Below are 19017 nucleotides of genomic sequence, written 5' to 3'. Positions count from 1 at the left end.
CATCACCGCTTCCCCCACATAAGCCACTTCTCCCCAAAATCCAGCCAGTGACCTATACACCCCTGTCTGGGTGGCTCCTGACATAATTAGTCAATAATAAAAAGGTACTGGGGACATGCAGACTGCTCGAACTTGTTCCTGCCACCTCCAGCTGGGATAACCCTGTGAAAAGCTATTCCGGCTTCTCAACAGGAAACATAAATATAAATTGCAACTTTGGTAACTCAAAAGTAACTCCAGGTGCTCCTGTGCTGTCTGGCTGCTCAGTCAGCACCGCAGCTTCCAGGACATACTCATGGCACAGCCAGGCTTGGGACAGTAAGAAACCAGCTGATATTTACCTCCTGCGCCCCTCTGCTGATGCAGAACGTTATCCCGTTGGTTTCCAGGACATATTCTCCCAGGACCGGCACACTCTTGCATCTTTCAGCATCTAAATGCTCACAGGGACGTCTAAAGCTTTCCAAGGACAGCCTTCAGTTGCTGCTAGCTTCCACCAAAGAGCTGCCCAGATCAAATCTGAACAGTCCCTAAATTATTTAGAGCTTAATTATTACACCTGGGTCATTTGGATGACTCATTTGTAGCGTCTTCAGTTTGAGGCAGAGGCATGTGGGAGCGATTAACTACCCCATTTGTGCAGGTCCTGTCTAGACTAGGAAACTGAGGTGTGTCCAGAAGACGAGGGACATGTGGCCAGACAGGGTTTCACACAGGGCTCTCTAGCAGACAAACTCCTCACCCTTTGAGGCAACAGGATGGAGCATCACTTGACAGGGCAAGGGATTTCCCCATTTAATAAGGGGACGATGCGCAACCACCCAGATTCTCACCCCAGCGTGTGTGGTTCATCCCACGCTTCAGGACACGTGGGAACTACAGTGGTTTGCTCACTACGGCACACATGTACCGGTCCCAAAGCAATGGGACCAGCTCTGGGAAAGCCGGTATCAGCAGAACTGCCCCCTGTCACCACGATGTGAGGATGACAAACACCGCTGATGCAAGGGATCGTTACCTGATAGTGAGCAGAATCACAAGGAGCACAAACAAGAGGTCAGGCTGAACCCGAGGCGGAGGCTTTACTTGTTCTGTTCCACAGTTGGGACAGTGTGAGCTGTTCAGGATCAAGCGAGGGCAGCTGCTTGACCAGCACAGCCGTGTCCTCCTCTTCACCACCTTACCAGACACAAGCTGACCTCCCTCTCACAGCTTTGAGGCCATTTATCCCCTTGGCAATGTGAGAATAAGTGCTGGAACTTCATCATGAGTGTCACATGAATGCCACCATGTGTGGGCTTTCCTTGTCCCATGGGTTATGTCCTGCATTTCACATCGTCCCATCCTGCAGAAAGGGCTTAGTACCAATAATACAAAAAATGTGGAAACCCCAAGATCAGAGCTGCTGTGACTCGGGGCACCCATCAGAGCCAGCTTCGCCATCCCTCAGGCACGGGCAGGGCACACTGGAGCGCACTGGTGCCGCTCCACAGCGCGCACGCTGCAAGAGAAACCTTTTCCTCCACGTTTGCCAAGCCTCATCCCTCAGCTGATGACTCCACACACTGTAAAGCTCCTGTGAACTCTCGCCCAGGGGATAGCGTGGACACTGACATGTAAGGACAGGTTTGCTAAGTGCTGTTTACAGGAAAGGCCTCGAGTTTTCGGCTGGTAGGGACAGGCAGAGGCCTCCTCTCAAATTTCAAGGAAGGATCTGACCTGAAGGCAGGACAGGACTGCCCCAAGCGATGGGAGGGACGGCATTTCACCCTGACTCCCCCCTCATCACACCCAGAGCCCTTATCAGCAAGTGGGTCTCCTCCTCCACAGGCCATTTCTGCATGTCACAACCATCTCTGACACCCAAAACAAGGGTGCCAGTGCACCCAGGCAGGGATGGTTGCTCAGGGGACCCAAGCGCCACAAAACCCCCAGCAGGAGCCCAGAGGGAGGGTGCGGATCCACCACAGGCTCCGCCAGCAGCAGAGCCAGTTTAAGAGGTTCCTACCCCACCTCGTGTCCTATCTCATACTGTCACCTCTCCAGTCTCACCACATTTGCTGGTGAGGCACTTAGCACCCTGGCACTGACAACGATTTGGATTAGACACCCCCCTGCCAACTTTCATCTAAGGTGTGAGCCACAGCGCCCCGAGGCAGCACACACCTCAGGGGGGAACAGGCTTCTGAGACCTAACAGAGGGAGCGAGAGAACCTCTTAAACCAGCTCTGCAACACCAGTAATCTTAATTCGGAACCACACCCTGAAGATAAAGACAGGAGCAGAGCGACCATGAGGGGCAGAATTTGTCATTAGGGCAGTGGCAGCCACTCCAAAGCGTCCAAAGCTGCTGCCCTTCACTCCTTATCCTGAAAGCATACAGCGCTTGAGTGATGTGCTAATCCCAACTCTTAATTCATGCAGTCTTGCTAGTCCTAGCTCACAGTAAAAGCCTGGGAAAATAAGCCCCGGAGCAGACAGAAGACAAGATTTCCTCATGCTTCCAAGACCCAGGAATATTTGATGGCTCCCTTGCAGAAGGACAGGCAGACGCCAGCCCCGCGTCCTGCTGAAGAACCTTCAGCACATTTGCACAGGTCTGGATGGGTTAAGTGGCCTTGTGTGCGGTGAAGACTGGAGTAAGAGAGAAATCCCTCCTCAGTGAAGCCCCACACACACCCCTCACCTCCCGCACGCCAAGCATGTCTTCATAATAAAGTGTTGGCTCAAACAGTCCCTCCAGTAGCCCCTTCCAGAGATGGACAAGCCAGCTTGCCCAACCAAAGCACCGCCAGGAGATTCCTTCCCTGCTGATGATCACACACAGATCTAACCTTACCAAAAAAATTAAGTTACAAACATGCAACAGTTTCTCCTGTCTAGCTCCACAACCTTTTCTGTATGGAAACCAGACAGCCTGAAGCAGGCAGAGTGTCTCAGCATCGCAGAACCAGACCAACTCAACATCTTGTTCCTCAGAGCTGCTCACGTTGCCATTCCTGCTTTCAAAAAGTCCAGGTGGCAGCATGGCCGTGGGCTCCTCGTGGGGAGCTCAGTGTGACACAGGCTGGGTGCGACCACCCAGTGACAGTCAGCGGGGGACTCGCCAGTCTCGGAGAGGGGCCACTGGCATTGTTAGTGCCAGGGCTGGACTGTCACTCAGGCCGCGGGACACAATAGAGCATTTCAGCTCCTCGATGAAGGCTCTGCAAAACACACGTCTACAGCTTATAAATCCGACATATCAAACCAGTCCCCCAAGTGCTGCCTCATTATAGAGCCGAGGAGCAGAAACATATACGCAGAATTAGCAGAAAACTACTCTGCAGTGCCTCAAGTCCCATTTTCCACTACTCATGGTGCAGGGAGGCCCAGCTGAATTTCTGGGTGAGGAACACGGATACTCTTAGTCCACAGGCTGCCTTTCCCTACCTGTGTCAGCCTCACCGGGACACAGCTTTGTCCAGAATTTGTTTTGGATGGGTGCAAACATCCTCCCAACGACACCCCTGCATCCAGACCAACTCATCCCCATCTTTATCACCTTGGGAGTCGTGGATGTAGAACCGGAGCTAGGAAGCGAGCACAGTTAGAGCAGCGCAACCCACCCAATGCAAACGTCATTATGTTACACAGGGATGTGTGAACTGGCAGAGAATTCTTGCAGGAGTGCGGCTACATCTGAAGCAAAGATTCATTTCTCCTCAAAATGCAGATCTATCACCAAATACTGACAAATCCATTCAGAAAACATACACAGATCAGATTTTTATTGAACCAGAGGAAGGTAATAGTACTGCTCACTGGAGAAAATAACATGAAACACTCAAGACTTTCTTCACATCCCGATGGAAGGTGGCCTGGTTGTAAGGCCAGGGTGACAAGCCAAAAGATGCTGTTGGTGTAATTACCCTCGCACGCCAGATAACAATCTTCTCCTGCCATCTCGTGCCACTGGTACCATCACACCATGCTACTTGCCCATGCAATTAATTCAGCTCCTTCACCACTATACGCTATTCTGGTCAAGGCTGTTTCGCTGGTAGAACTACTATCACACTTGGATTGTTTTGCGGTTTTTTTAAACATATTTATTCTTATAGATGTATCTTTTTACATCTCACACCCACATGGATCCCCAGTCACACACAAGAAACACGGCTTACAGCCGCAGAAACATACTGTACTATCTACCTGTTTCCCTACCTAGAAGTTTTAACATAGGCATATTAAAACCAACTTCCAAGACCAAAGCACACATAGGAGTGGGATATTCAAACAAGTCCCATTCAGCACTTTTGTCTTCCTGGATAATTCACCCGTGATTCCTTATTCTGCAAGGGCCAGAAGCACTCAGAACAGCTCCCCACACGCATCTTGAAAAAAATAATGAACTTCTAAAGGTCCTTCAACACTGACACAGAAAACAAAGCAATGAGGTGGAAGCTCCCAGGAAGAGCGAAGCAGGAGGCACGAACTAAACCTTACCTACCACACAGGGGTTCTGCCTCCTCCTCTCGGCTGCAGACACAACATGAGGAGAGAGAAGCCCAGGTGAGCCGCATCCTCTGCTTGCTGCCCATGTGCCTTCCCAAGCCCCTTACGCACGCAGCTCATCCGTGTGCAGCCATTTATCCAGCTCAGCACATCCCGCTGGAGCCCAGGCCACCGACACTATGACAGCAACTCTTCCCAACGACTTTTATTTGTGATATTATAAGCATTTTTAAATGGGTACAATCCTGGCCGCTAGTCCCCTTCACCTGTCATATCGTTATCCAGCCATTTCGGGTTACTTCTGGTCAAAGTGTAGCGGAGCTGGTAGTTTAACCAAAATCTGAAGCTGGCGTTGCCTCCAAGAGAAGCTGTCCTGTAACCCTGGCTGCTGGCTATAGGAATGGTCGCTCCCCAGTCACACCAGGACCTTGAGCTGCACACTTGTGGGAACAAGCACGTCAGGACGAGGGAGGAGGTGGGACTGCTGCTTTTGGCGTTGCCAAATCAAAGCGTTCACCAAAGCACATGGGGAAAACAGGTCACCTTGAAGGGCCCATAGATGTATTACAGTTTGGGTGGGTGTTTTTTTTGTAAGTACTCCCTCAAAAAAGAGAAAAGATTAAAAACTACTTAAAAGTCAGAGTCATTTCAGGTTCCCAAAACGGGCTAAGGTGGCTCTCTATAAATGTATAGATGCCTGTCAACAAATTAACTAGTACAATTCTCTCCGCAAAAAGTAAATGTGCAATGGACACCAAGAAAAGGAGCATGTTTTCAGTAAAACGGGTGTCTGGACAAAGCACAATCTCTGCATCACCCTCCTCTCCACAGAGGCCAGTGCTGGAATAACCATTTTTACCCTCACTAGAGGATTTCTGTCCCCAGGCCACCTACAAGGGATGTGCTGGCCACAACTCACCAGCACCTTTTCTGTCGCCAAGCACCCAGCAGCAACAAAAAAAGCAAAAAGAACTGCTCGCTCTTGAGGGCAAAGCTTAATGCCACGCTGCCTTCCACCGAATGATTTCAGAGTATTAACGGATAAGGATTTACCTTTACAGACAGCACCTTGAAGGTGAGGGTACAAGTACTGCTGCTCCATCACAGCTTCAGCTATCACAGAGCTGACACAGGACCTTCTCAGGGGGCTTACAACGGCTTCAAAACAACGTGAAACCTGCAGGAGACACAGCAACCTCCCTCCTTCCCCAGGATCATCATCATCTCAGACTCTCAGCTGCTCCCAAACTGCTCCCAGTTACGGCCCAACTCCCAGAGCGGCGGCTTCACGCAGTCCTTTGAACAGCAGCGCAAACATCAGACAAGCCAGAGCTCCCGACAGGGCCTAACTAGGGCCCGGCTTTTGGAACAGCTCCCTCCAAAAGAAAATACCAGGAGAAGACACGTGCACATGTGCACAAGTACATTAGAGCTTGAAGCCGAAGCTGGTTTTCTCAGATTTCGCAGCACACTCAAATCAAGTCCAGGCCAATGTAACAGTAACACAGAGTATTTCAGCTTCTCCGCTTGTTAGAAACACAACACGGAGAAAACCCGTCATGCCAGAAACTACATCAGCATTTCATATTTCTATCCAGCAGCTTCTCAAAGCATCTCACCCAGTCTCAGCCTCTGGTTGGAAGAGGCTCTTCCAGAGTTCAGCAGCCGAGTGCCCTTCATTAGGGCCAACTCTGTGACACAAACAGGAGCCACAAAGCCATCTAACCCCCCGCCAGCTGAGATAACACCTCTGCGCAGACTGCAGCGACCCGCCACAACACTTTATTTGGGTAGTTTAAACTTGTTGCTTGTAAAAGTCTTTTCTTTCTTCAGTTGCAACTGAACCAAGAACAGAATATGATTGTTTAGGGCCAGTACTGACCAGTCTTTGGCTGTAACGGATCCTTTCTTCCTCTGGCTCCATCTCCGACTCTTCTGAAGAGAGCGAGAAGGACACTCCAGGACTGCTGTCGTCGTCCTCTTCATCCTTTGAAGTCAGAGGGAAATAGTGAAGCGGGGTACACAGACAGAGGACACCTACACCTCTTGTTTCTTTGCTCATTTTGAGGCCGATTCCGTATCACTGTGCAGGAGTAAGCGAACACAGTGGATGAGCCCACCTCAACTTCTAACGCTCCCATTCTAACTTTAGGTATGACCCAGGGTAAATGACTTTACCAGCTGTTCTGTAACACGACATGAGCTGCAGATCTCAGATGAGGAAAGAGCCTCTTGCTCTGCTCTACTACCCGCAAAAGCAGCGGCTCAGTTGGCCCACGCCAGGATAGGAAACAGGCAAAGTGCTGTCAAACGCTCTGCTTTCCCCAGACTACATTATGCGTTAGAGAACCAACTCCTCCAAACAACACGGTTGCCATCCTCTGGATATCTATCCCGTGGCACTCGGGAGACGCTAAACAGGTACAGAACATCTCCCACAAAGAGGGAAGGGCGTGGGGGATCCCTCCTACCTACAGCACTTAGGCACGGCTCAGGTAGGGGACTAACTCTTGTCTTCACGCTCAGATCTCAAAATCTGCCACCTTGTGAAACCGCGCAATAACACGGGAAAGCTTCCCAAGGTATCGGATGGCACCTCAACTTTTTTTTCTTTTTTTTTTTTTTAAAGGAACAGAATGAAACCAAAGCCTACATCTATCTCAGCTCTTAATTCCCGCACTAAACCTTCGGTGACGGGATCCGCCACCCCGTGCAGTGTTACAGAACCGCTACCACAGCGTGGGGAGAACTTGCCCCATCCTGCTCTTCCCCGGCCCTCCGAGTCACGGTTTGACAGCAGAGCGTTCCGAGTCCCGCTCACACCTCCCCAGCCCTGCGCCCGGACCGGCCTCCCCAGCCCAGCTAAGCCAGCCTAAGCACTTTCCCCACACTTGCTAAACTGTTGATAAACAGCGGCACGACCTGAGCGCAACACTCCGGCCAAGCGGCCCGCTCGCAACCCCCGCTGCCCCCGAGCGGGACGGATCCCCAGCCCGGCCGGTCCCCGGCCCCAACCCACCCCCGCGGGCTCGCCCCTCCGTCCCCGCCCGGCGCAGGAGGGAGCAGCCCCCGGCCGGCAGAACAAAGCGGCGGCGGGGGAAGCCCTGTGCCGGCGCTCAGGACGTCAGTCCCCGGGGGAGCTGTCACCGGCACCTCCGCCCCCGGGAGCCGCCCGCCCCGCCGCCCCCTGCCCAACAACTACCCGGCCCGGCGGCCTCCCGGGGGCCGCGGAGAAAGGGAGACCTGCCCGCACCCTCCCGGCCGGGGCAGCGGCCCCGCCGCCCGCGGCGCGACCCGGCCCCTCAGCGGGGGGGACTCGGGGAAACTTCAGGGTCGGCCGAGGGTGGCGGGTCGGTGCCGGCCCCCCCCGCCCCTCCGCGAGTGGCTCACCAGGTCTCTCCTGCGCCTTTGTCCTCTTCTAGCGCCGAGACGGGGGGAAACAGAACAGACGGAGGAGGAACCCCCGGGTCAGGCAGCGATCGCGCCCCGGGCCCGGGCCCGGCCCGCCGGCCGCGCCGCCCCGAGCACCCCCGGCCCCGCCGCCCGCCCCTCCGCGCCCCGCCGCCCCCGGCGCGGCCACCGCGGCGAGCGGGCGCTGACAGCCCCGCGGGCCGCCCCGGGCCTCCGCTCGCTCCCGCGGGCCCCGCTCCCCGGCCCGGCGCCGCGTCCGCCCGGCGCCGCGTTCCCCCCCGCCAAACCGCGGACCCGGCGCCACCCCCCCCCGGGCCGAGTGGCCAGGCCGCCGCCGGCCCCGCCGCTCCCCGCCGTGCCGTGCCGTGCCTCGCCGCCGCCGACCCGCCGCCCCCCCCCGGCCGGGACGCGGTTCCCCTCCTCACACAGGAGCCGCCGCCGCCATTTTGAACCCGTCAGAGTCTCACATACACACTGACTCGGCCGCCGCACTGCGCCTGCGCCGCCCGCAACCTCCCCTGACCCCCCCGCCGCCTCCCCCGCCGCCCGCACTGCGCATGCGCCGCCGCTTCCCCCCTTCCCCTCCGCCCGGCCCCGCTCCGGCGCCGGGGCACCGCGCGGGGGCGCGCACGCAGCGCAGAGGCCACGCCCCGCCGGGCCGGGAGCGAGCGCGCACGTGCGGCTGGCCCCGCCCATCTGCCCCGGGACCCCCCTCCATCGTTCGTGCGCCCGGGGACCGGGACGGGACGGGTCCCCGCGGGGACACGCGCACGGGAGCGCGCGTACTACGCGTGTGTGAATATATATGTGTGCATATATGCGCGCACACACTGACATCTGCATAGATGAACGCGCATATGCGTATGTATACGTGCAGGCGTGACAACACAGGCAGAGGGACGCGCACGGCCCACACACACGTATACAGGCACGCCTATATACATACAACACACCTGTATACATACAGCACACATGCATACGCACCTATATACCTGCAGCACACATGCATATGCAGCTATATACACACAGCACACCTGCATATGCACCTATATACCTACAGCACACATGCATATGCACCCCTATACATACAGCACACCCGCATATGCACCTATATACATGCAGCACACATGCATGTGCACCTGTACACCTGCAGCACACATGCATATGCACTATATATATGCAGCACACATGCACCTATATACACGCATATGCATGTCCCAGCCATAAGGCAGGAGGGGGGCCATTCCCAGAGGCTGCCTGACTGCAGGTGACACGACCCCGTCCCCCCCTGTGCCGTGTGGGGTTGTCCCAGCCTGTAAGGACCACGTGGGGACCACGCCACGGTGACATGTGTTCAGCTTTAATGACAGAATTGCACCCAGATGACCCCGTGTGGCCCCTCCCGCGCTGGCCTGCCAGCGGGAAGGGGACCCCCTTCCCCAAAAAATCAGTTCTCTGCTCCCAGACCCGCCTGCCCGCGGCGCTCGGTGCGGGCGGAGGACGCTCGGACGCTGGGTGCCGTGGTGGGACATGCTGGCACCCCATGGCAACAGTCCTTGGGACCGGCTTGCGGGGACAGCAGCGCGGCGGCCGTGCTGGCCGGGAGCTGAGCGCTGTCCCGAGCCAGGGGGACAGCAGCAGAGCCCAGGGGTGGGGGCTCAGCTGAGCACGCAGCCCCTCCTGGGTCGCCTCCTGCGCTGGCTCCGGCGGGCGGCACCGAGGGCGGCGCTGCAGGCCACCGCAAAGATGTCCCCGACGTTCTCCTGGTACCTGGCCGAGCACTCCAAGTAGGACACGGCGTGGACCTGCCGGGCCATGGCCTCTCCCTGCGGGGAGACACAGGGTCAGACCCCCGGGGACCCTGGCTCCCCCACCGCCCTGTGCTCAGGGACATCCCCAGCCTGATGGGGGGTGGCACTTGCCTGCTGGTAGGAGATGGGCTCCAGGTGTCCCTCCCGCAGCTTCTGCAGCACCTCCCGGTCCCGCCGCAGGTCTGTCTTGCAGCCCACCAGCAGCACCGGGACACCCCTGCAGAAGTGGTTCACCTCCGGGTACCACTGCGGGGGGACACATGTCACTTGGGGGACAGGGATGTGGGCCGGGCGGCAGCCCCAGCTCCATGCCATCTCCCACGGAGGACACACGGGGCTGGGACAGTCCTGCCACCTCCCACGGGGAGGACATGCGGGGCTGGGACAGCCCCCCCGGGGCTGCATTACCTTCGTTAGGATGTTGTCAAAGGTGTTGGGGCTGGTGACATCGAAGCAGATGAGGACAACATTGGTGTCCGAGTAGGACAGTGGGCGAAGCCTGTCGTAGTCTTCCTGTCCTGACGGGTGGAGAAGCCAACCATTACACACCAGTTCCCTACTGGGATGGGTCCCCCCCAGCCTGGGACCATGTTTGTCCCCCCAGCTTTGGGGCACCTTGTGGCTCTGGGGACAGAAAGGCATCACTGCTGAGAGTGACAGCCTTAGGGACGGTGGCTGGCTGGCTGTGAGTCAACCCTTTATCTCCCATGGTCTCCCATGGGGACACCCCCCCAAAGGTATGACCCACAGGTGTGGGACACCCCAAAACTCCCAGGCTGAAGGGAGGGGGGCATGACTGCCTGTCCTGTCCCCTGCTGTCCCACCTGCCGTGTCCCAGAGGTGGATCTTCACAGGTTTGCCGCCAACCTGGAGGGAGGCCGTGTACTTCTCGAACACGGTGGGGACGTACACCTGGCAGGGGACAAGAGGGGGACACGGGGTAGGTCCCACCTGCCCGTGGGCAGCGGTGGGGGGGCCCCCACGGAGCTCTGTGTGCCCAGGACAGGGCACAGGGAGGTACCCGGGGTTGGGAAAGGGAAACGGCAGTGGGAGAGGGGCAGGAGATGGTGGTGCCACCTGGGGCAGGTGGGGTGGGACTCTGTCCCCCAGCCCCGGGACTCTGTCCCCCAGCCCAGGGCAGCACCGAGCCTCAGGCAGGCAGGATGCCCCGGTGCGACCTGGGGGGGCCGGGAGTGGGGTTCTGGGGCCTCTGTCGGGGCCCCCCTCCCTCCACCCCCCGGGTCCCCTATGTGTTCTCGCTGCGGGGCAGACCCGGCGCCCCCTGACCCCCCAGGAGAGGCAGAGGTGCCCGACCGCCCACCGAGGGGGGGCTGCCCTGGACCGCCATCAGCCCCAGGCTTGGCCACCCCCTGTCCCAGCTCTCCCCGGCCCCATGACCTGCTGCCAATGGCCCTGCTGCCACCACTGTGCCCGTCCCGCCCCGCCGTGCCGCCGTTCCCGAGAGCCGCCCCCCCGCGACCGGGTCCCACCGTGGCTGAGCTCGCAGGGGACAGGGAGGACAGTACCTTGGGGAAGTCCCCTCTGGCAAAGGCCACCAGCAGCGACGTCTTCCCGCAGCCCCCGTCCCCCACCACGACAGCCTTGACCTCCGCCACGGGAGCTCCCGGACTCGCCCCCCCCCGCTCCCGCTGCATGGAGGCGGCCGGCGGGACCACGGAGCCTGCGTGGCCTCGGTGGGGACAGGGACGGGGACAGGGCGACCGGCGGCACCCGCCTGGCCCAGGGTGCGGCCCCCACCCGCCCGCCGGACCCGCCCGCGGCGCCGCTCGGGGCTGGGCGCCCACACGTGTACGGGCGGCCTCGCACGAACCCGCCGCCTCCAACACGCGTGGGGCTGCTCGCCGTGCGTGTCCGGGGTCCTGCTACACGCGTGGTACACGCCGTGCTCCCCTCTGCTCCCCGCATGCGTGTGCAGCGCTCCCCTCCGCCTGCCCGCACACGGGCGCAGCCGCCTGGTGCACACGCGGGGCTGCCTGTTGCACACTCACACACAGACGCTTGAGACTCTATTCCACGTGTGCAGCGCCTTTGCACACACACGCACCTTCTTGCATGCCCAGCTTCTCCTTGCACACATCCGTGCAAATTCTCTTGCACGTATGCTCACATGTATATATGCACACATGCACATGTTCACACATGCTTGTTTGCACATTTCCCCCCACACACCTGCAGCTCCTTCCTACACCCACCTGCACATTCCCATCCTCGTTTGTGCAAACACACTCGTGTGCCCTGACTGCTGCAGGTGGGGGCCCTCCCCGACACCCCAGCCCCCTCCATGCTGGGTTTTATTGCCCCAAGCACGGGAGGCAAAGTCCAGGATGGAGGGAGGCGCAGGGGGGTGACTCATAGCCCTGGCTCCCCCCACCAGTGCCACCCGTTCCGTCACACCGGGTGACGTGCCGTGCCCAGCCCTGCTGGGCCGTGCTGTGCCACGCTGAGCCATGCCTTGCCGGAAAACTCTGTACCTGGCACCAGGCACGGGCAGACTCCGTCATTTCCCGGTGACCCTAACGTGCTGTTGGGGATGGGTTGCAAGACCCCACTTTCCTTGGGGACATGCCAACCCAGCGCTGTTCCTGACATGGAGCCCACATTGACCTCCCTTTATTACCCACCATGATCCTTGCCCCCCTCCCCTGGGACGGGGACCCCCGTGGCCCCGCTCTAGGAGGTGGGAGCTGCTCACACACAAGGGATTTGGGATGTGGGGCATTTTCTGGGTGGTGGCTGGACTCAGGGAGCCCTGTGCATGGTTGCCCCATCCTGCTGCTCCCCCAGCCCTGCCATGGGTGCTCCAGCCACCCAGGTGAGCCACGCAGGGCTGCTGGCAGTCCTAGCAGCAATTAGTCAGGTTAATGAGCTGAAGAAGCAGTTTTCTGCCCTTGCTGGAGGAGCAGAGGATACCCGGCGCTGGGGGGTGCTTTGTCTGCCGTCTGGCCATGTCCCCCCACCAATACAGGGGGACCAGCGGCTGAAGGGGACATGGATGGTGGCCAGTGCCGCTCTGGGAAGGAAGGAGTGGCCATGTCCCCCACATCCCAGCTTGGAGGTCCCCAAGACGCCCTCCTCTCTGGTCAGTGCCCTCCTCTGCCACGCCAAGACCCCTACGGGGGTGGATGGGTGCTTCTGTTACTGGGGTGCAGGGAGTGATGGGGGGGTCATATGTTCCATTCCCTGCTATCCCCCCCCAGCCCTGTGGCTGCCTCATCTCCTGTTCTCCTGCCACCATCCCCGCTGTCTCCTCGATGGGTACCAGCCAGTCCAGGTGGGCACTGCAGCCCCCAGACCAGCCGGGTCAACCTGAACCGATGGCTCAAACACCAAATTCCCACCCAGACCTGACGCACGACACGGATGGAGGAGAAATGGACGGCGATTCCCATGCTGGGAGTCTGGAAGGCAAATCTGCACATTAATGAACAATTTCAGAAGGATGCCAGCATCAGGGCAGGGTGGAAGGAGGAGACTGGAGCAAAATAAAACAATTAGGAAGGTGGTAATTACCAATCTAATGAGATATCAAGTTGAATCCTAAAAGCATCAGGATTCTTTCACAGCAAAGATGTAGCTCCTACAGTATTCATCTCTGGAGTATTCTCGTGGGCAAAGCATTTCCTTTCCCGCAAGACCAAACAGAAATTTGACAGGAGAGGCTCCGTGATGCAGCCTGTGTCTCTGAAGCTGCCCAGTGCTCTCTCACCACCTGACCCATGATCTTGCAGAAACGCCCCAAAGAGCCGCTGTGTTTGGAGAGACGGGCTGCTCGAGCCTTCCGAGGACGCGGAGACCCCCGTTCTCCTCGGCTGGGGCGATCGTGGTGAGGAGGGGCTGGAGGACGGGACTGTGCCCTGCTGGGACGCGCGGCAGGTTGCCCTCTGCCTGCTGCCTGGAAAGGTAGGGGGTCGGGACCGCGGCTCAGCCTGGGGGTGCTGCTCGCGTCTCCCCGCAGCTCCCCACAGCCCCTCTCACCACTCCCACATGCATCCTTCCCATCTCTCCTCTGCACTCACCCCCCAGCCTGTCACTGGTGAGGCAGTCGCCTCCCCAACCCACCTGTCACCCCCCTGTCCCCAACCCCGTCACTTCACCAGGATACCTCACCCAGACATGTCCTTCTTGCTCTTGGGGTCTCACTAACACCCTGTCCGCTCTGACTGCAGCTGGGGACCACGTCCCACCTCCCGCCATGGAGGTGAACCAGACATCCCCGCCTCCCACATCACCCGTGCCAGAGACTGTTAGAGAAGACCCCTGCAGGATGGAGGTCATCGACATGGCTATAGACGGTGTCACAGTGCTCATCTGCCTCTGCGGACTCGTGGGGAATGGAGCCGTCCTCTGGCTCCTCGGCTTCCGCATCCGCAGGAACCCCATCACCGTCTACGTCCTCAACCTGGCCATGGCCGACTTCACCTTCCTCCTCTTCATGGTCACATCATCCCTCCTCTACATGATGGAGAACGTCTCCTGCTCCGCTCTTTTGTCCTTGAAGTACAAGAGGTCACTCTTTCTGCTCTCGCTGTTCTCCTACAACATGGGCCTGTATCTCCTGACGGCCATCAGCATTGAGAGGTGCATGTCCATCCTCTGCCCGCTCTGGTACCGCTGCCGTCGTCCCCAGCACTTGTCAGTCACGGTGTGTGTCCTGCTCTGGGCCCTCTCCATCACTGTCATTGCTGCAGTGACATCTCTGTGCCTGTTGTACGACTACGAGCACTGCCGGGTGGCTCTTATTTCCATGTATATCCTCAACTTCCTCATCTTTGCTCCACCCATGGTCATTTCCAAAGTGATCCTGTTCATTAAGGTCCTGTGTAGCTCCAAGCGGCGTCAACCCAAGAGGCTCTACATTGTTATCTTACTCACTGTCCTCTTTTTTCTCATCCTTGGGGTTCCCCTCAGCATCTGGAATTTCCTGCAGCAGTTCAGCTACAGCTTTGTGCCCTCCCAGGTTGTTTTCCTGCTCGCCTGCATCAACAGCAGCATCAACCCCTTCATCTACTTCTTGGTGGGCAGCTGCCAGAGGCATTGCTCCTTGCTGTCCCCCCAGGTCGCCTTCCAGAGAGTCTTTGAAGAGACGGCGGTCACCACAACCTGCAGCTAAGAGGCCACTGGAGTCACACCAGCTATGCTGCCCACCCTGGCTTCATGCTCAGCTTCCACCCTTGCTGCAAGCTGGGCCCACATGTCACCTTCTTGTGGCTGTGTGTTAGGATGCATCCCACCCCTTATCCCATCTTGTCCCCATCGCCAACCCTTATCCCATCCCCATCCTTTATCCCACCATGTCCCCATCCCCATCCTTCATCCCATCTTGTCCTCATCCCCAACCCTTATCCCATCCTCATCCCTTATCCCACCGTGTCCCCATCCCCATCTTCATCCTTCATCCCATCTTCCCCATCCTTTACCCCACCTTGTCCCCATCCCTTATCCCAGCCCCATCCCTGATCCCACCTTGTCTCCATCCCCATCTGTTATCCCATCTTGTCCCCATTCCCATCCGTTATCCCATCTTGTCCCCAACCCCAACCCTTATCCCGTCCCCATCCCACCGTGTCCCCATCCCCACGTTCATCCTCCACCCCATTTGTACGCATCCCTGCTTCCATCCCACCGCTGTCCCGCCCCGTCCCTCGGGCCGCTCCCGGGCTCGGAGCGCGGATCTCCGGGCTTTGCTGCCCTCCAGCGAGGGCAGAGCAGCCGGGAGCCCTGCACAGCCCCCCGGACCCCTCTGCCCCCGGCGAAGCGGCTCTCCGGGGCTCGGTGCCCGGCGGCCCCGCTCCTGCGCCCCCGCTAGCGCCTCCGCTCCCCCCGCCGGGCTGCACCGCCCGTCCCGGCCGCGGCCCCGCTCCTCCCGCCCCAATAAACGCCGCTGGTTCCACCCGCCGCCTCTCGTTCCTCTCCGGACGCCGGCAGGGGGGCGGTGAGGGGGGTCTGGGACATCGGGAGGCTGCGACATAGCGGGGTGAACCTCTCCCACTCCGCGGAGTGGGGGTGTCCCCGAGAAACAGCCCCCCAAAATCTTATGGGGTGACTCGGAGTGAGAAGCCCACAGGGAGTCACTGGAGCACCAGGCGTGGGGCTGGCTGGGGGGGGTGGGAGGTGGTGGGGCTGCAAGGGGGGTGCGGGACATGGAGGGGTTGGTATGAGGGGTGTGGGAAGGTCTGGGATGTGGTGGGGCTGGTGGGACGTGGTGGGACGTGGAGGGGCTGATCGGGGGACGTCACAGGGAAGAGAGTGATGCCCATGGAGCCCACGGTGACAAACAGAGGTGGCACTCTGCTCCTGGAAAGGTGTTAGCCGGGCTGGGGGCCACAACTCCCCCTCTTCTTGCTGCTGCACCATCCCATCCTGCTGAAGAAAAAAAAATACTCCATCCTGCTGAAGCCAGCGGGGAGGAAAAATTTCAGAAGGAAGAGTACTTTGCACTTAGACCTGGCTTAAAAAAACAGTAATAATAAAATCTTTGAGGAGGTATTTGCTGTGACACTAATAAACCAGCCTGGGGGCACTGCCGTACCCTTGCGCCCATCTGGGTGTGCCGGCGCAGCCCCAGCTGCGGGCACTTGGCATCGTTTTTGCTCTGAAGAGCACAAACCATGTTTGTGTCTCCACCCGCACCCCGAGCCAGCAGCGGGACCCAGGCGAAAGCAGCGAGTGCTGACATACGGACCCAAGGCAGCTGTATATTTATTAAATGATGCTGTTTATTGACATCAGGCAGCAGTAGGATACAGGAACTGGGTACCAGTGGGATACAGAACCGGGTACCGGTGGGATACAGGAACCAGGTACCAGTGGGATACAGGAACTGGGTACTGGTGGATACAGGAACCGGGTACCGGTGGGATACAGGAACCGGGTACCAGTGGGAGGGGAGGGCGGTGGGGTCTCGGCTGGGGTCTCCCCGCTGGCATTGCTGGGGATGGGAGGTGAGCAGAGCTCAGGGAGGCTGCACAGGCTGGGACACAGGATGGGGACAAGGGCTTAGGGCACCAAATGGGTTTTGCCCCCACACTGTACATGAGTCAGAGTTTCCCAAAGGCAATGCTCATCCTGAAAAGCTGGTGGGAACATGGTCCTCTGGGGGATGTTGCCCTTGGGGAAGAGTGTTGCAGGACTTGGGGTGGGCTGGCAGGGGGCAGAAAGCTGAGCGTGAACACAAATTCCCTCCTGACATCAACCTTGTCGAGGCCCCTGCTCTCCTCTTCTGCAGGGTGAAGAATTACACCACAAGAGGGTAACATCAAGGAAAATACTGCAGAAAATGTATTCATCCGTCTGCTCAAGGAATCCCTCAGCCATTGTCCCAGGGGCATTAAGCAGTGGAAAGGATTCAACAGGCTGGGGCCAGCGTGTCCATCGTTGTGTCACTGCTGAATGTCATGTTGTCTGCCGGCTCCTCAAAGACCCTCTGGAAGGCGACCTGGGGGGACAGCAAGGAGCAATGCCTCTGGCAGCTCCCCACCGAGAAGTAGATGAAGGGGTTGATACTGCTGTTGATGCAGGCGAGCAGGAAAACAACCTGGGAGGGCACAAACATGTAGCTGAACTGCTGCAGGAAATTCCAGATGCTGAGGGGAAGAGCGAAGAGGAGGAAGAAGAGGACGGTGAGGAAGATAACGATGTAAAGCCTCTTGGGTTGGTGCTGCTGGGAGCTACACTGGACCTTAATGAGGAGGATTGTGCTGGAAATGACCATGGGTGGTGCAAAGACGACAAAGTTGAGGATGTACATGGAAATAAGAGCCACCCGGCAGTGCTCGTAGTCGTACAACAGGCACAGAGATGTCACTGCAGCAATGACAGTGATGGAGAGGGACCAGAGCAGGACACACACCATGACTGACAAGCGCTGGGGATGGCGGATGCTGTAGCAGAAGATGGACATGCACCTCTCGATGCTGATGGCCGTCAGAAGATACAGGCCCGTGTTGTAGGAGAACAGCGAGAACAGGAAAAGTGACCTCTTGTACTTCAAGGACAAAAGAGTGGAGCAGGAGATGTTCTCCATCATGTAGAGGAGGGATGAGGTGACCATGAAGAGGAGGAAGATGAAGTCAGCAATGGCCAAGTTGAAGATGTAGACGGTGATGGGGTTCCTGCGGATGCGGAAGCCGAGGAACCAGAGGGCGGCCCCGTTCCCCACCAGCCCGCAGAGGCAGATAAGCACTGTGACACTGTCTATGGCCATGTCGGTTACGTCCATCCTGCACGGGTCATCTCCATCGGTGGTCAGCGTGGGTGCTGTGGGATTTGGCGACATGTGGTTCGCCTCCATGGATGGATGCTGGGCGGGCGGTGGGATGTGGCCTCTGGCTGTGGTCAGAGTGGACATGGAGTTAGTGGTTTGGAGAAGCTGGTGCTGAGCCACGCGGCCCCTCAACCAGCTCCCTGAGCTGGGAAGTCACCAGTGGAAGACAAGCAGGACATGGTGGGGAGGGGAGAGGTGGACATGGTGGGGGGGAGAAGGAGATGGGAGGCGAGGAAGGCAGGGGGTTCACCAGGAGATGCGGAAGGCAAGTGGGGAGAGGATGTGGGAAGAGGATGGGGGGAACGTAGCTGCTGGCAGTGGATGCTGGAGGAGAGGAAGGTGAGGTGGGGATGAAGAAGAACATTGCACTTAACTGTTAGTGCTGCTGAAGCAAAAGGCAAGGGCTGGCTCTCCAGCTGGGCTCGGGCAGATCGGCGTCAGTGTCTTGGCTTCTCACACTTCCATGTCCTGAAGCAGATCCTCCGAGGACAGCTGAATGAAGAAAAATGCCCCCAGGTCACCAGGATGTCCCTGCTCCCGTCCCACCAGCTCCTCTCTGCACCCCGTCCCCGGTGCAGTGGGGTCGCAGGGGAGTCGGGAACGGTTTTGTAACCGCAGCTACGTCAGAGCTCTGCTTCCTTGTTTTTATTTATCTTAATCTTTTCTTTTTGCCAGACAGGAAGTGGCTTTTGCCAGAAGCTCCGCAAGCAGCATTTTGTGAATGGCTCTTCATCTATTCCTGATTGGAAACACTCATCTCCGGTCAATGACCCACTCCCTGACTGCCTTCCATTTCCTGGAAGTTTTCTGCCGTTCTTAGTTTCTTCTCTGCCCATCTCAGGGCTTCCCGGATCTCAACATTCTCAAACCTCAATATCCTAAACCTCAGCATCCCCAAACCTCAACATCCCCAAACCTCATCATCCCCAAACCTCAGCATCCCCAAACCTCAGCATCCTTGGACATCAGCATCCTCTGATTTCAGCATCCCTGGACCTCAACATCCCCAAACCT

The 19017-nt window shown here is 58.2% G+C and overlaps 4 protein-coding genes across 6 annotated transcripts in view; 1 reads left to right on the top strand and 3 right to left on the bottom strand.

The window, feature by feature from the left end:
- The window catches only part of KDM2A (lysine demethylase 2A), a 42954-nt gene extending 34505 nt beyond the window's left edge, over positions 1-8449 (bottom strand). For both annotated transcript variants that reach the window (XM_065065597.1, XM_065065598.1), the window contains exons 1-3: positions 8334-8449; positions 7888-7915; positions 6380-6484 (exon numbers count right to left, since the gene is read on the bottom strand). In XM_065065597.1, the coding sequence (XP_064921669.1) occupies positions 6380-6484; positions 7888-7915; positions 8334-8353 (153 nt within the window). In that variant the 5' untranslated portion in view covers positions 8354-8449. The remainder of the gene's footprint in view (positions 1-6379; positions 6485-7887; positions 7916-8333) is intronic.
- Positions 8450-9252: 803 nt separating this feature from the next.
- On the bottom strand, positions 9253-11925 carry RHOD (ras homolog family member D). Its single transcript, XM_065065596.1, has 5 exons — positions 11246-11925; positions 10544-10631; positions 10128-10237; positions 9827-9965; positions 9253-9730 (listed from the first exon to the last, which is right to left on the bottom strand). Exons 1-5 carry the CDS (start codon positions 11372-11374, stop codon positions 9567-9569), a joined length of 630 nt encoding a protein of 209 aa, XP_064921668.1. The 5' UTR covers positions 11375-11925; the 3' UTR covers positions 9253-9566.
- A 1743-nt stretch (positions 11926-13668) lies between these two features.
- Positions 13669-15459, top strand: LOC102092607 (mas-related G-protein coupled receptor member H). Its single transcript, XM_005511088.3, has one exon. The coding sequence runs from the start codon at positions 13933-13935 to the stop codon at positions 14848-14850; it is 918 nt and encodes a 305-aa protein (XP_005511145.2). The 5' UTR covers positions 13669-13932; the 3' UTR covers positions 14851-15459.
- Positions 15460-16436: 977 nt separating this feature from the next.
- On the bottom strand, positions 16437-18761 carry LOC102096697 (mas-related G-protein coupled receptor member H). 2 transcript variants are annotated; one of them, XM_021299230.2, is made up of 2 exons: positions 18378-18761; positions 16437-18068 (listed from the first exon to the last, which is right to left on the bottom strand). In XM_021299230.2, exon 2 carries the CDS (start codon positions 18028-18030, stop codon positions 17086-17088), a length of 945 nt encoding a protein of 314 aa, XP_021154905.2. In that variant the 5' UTR covers positions 18031-18068; positions 18378-18761; the 3' UTR covers positions 16437-17085. The 2 variants fall into 2 exon arrangements, with proteins under 2 accessions (XP_021154905.2, XP_013225387.2); XM_013369933.3 differs by having other exon boundaries at positions 16437-18064; positions 18378-18751.
- Positions 18762-19017: the final 256 nt, after the last annotated feature.

The sequence above is a fragment of the Columba livia genome, chromosome 5, assembly GCF_036013475.1.
Source record: "Columba livia isolate bColLiv1 breed racing homer chromosome 5, bColLiv1.pat.W.v2, whole genome shotgun sequence".
NCBI classification, from domain to species: Eukaryota; Metazoa; Chordata; class Aves; order Columbiformes; family Columbidae; genus Columba; species Columba livia.
Note: the sequence above shows the minus strand (reverse complement) of the source record. Positions and strands in the feature narration are given on the sequence as shown.

Coding starts and splice junctions, on each gene's coding strand:
- LOC102096697 (XM_021299230.2), bottom strand. CDS start 18,030: ATGGAGGCGAACCACATGTCGCCAAATCCCACAGCACCCACGCTGACC.
- RHOD (XM_065065596.1), bottom strand. CDS start 11,374: ATGCAGCGGGAGCGGGGGGGGGCGAGTCCGGGAGCTCCCGTGGCGGAG. Junction 9,966..10,127: donor TTGACAACATCCTAACGAAG/GTAATGCAGCCC, acceptor GTCCCCCCGCAG/TGGTACCCGGAGGTGAACCA. Junction 9,731..9,826: donor CATCTCCTACCAGCAGGCAA/GTGCCACCCCCC, acceptor CCCCGCAGGGAG/AGGCCATGGCCCGGCAGGTC.
- LOC102092607 (XM_005511088.3), top strand. CDS start 13,933: ATGGAGGTGAACCAGACATCCCCGCCTCCCACATCACCCGTGCCAGAG.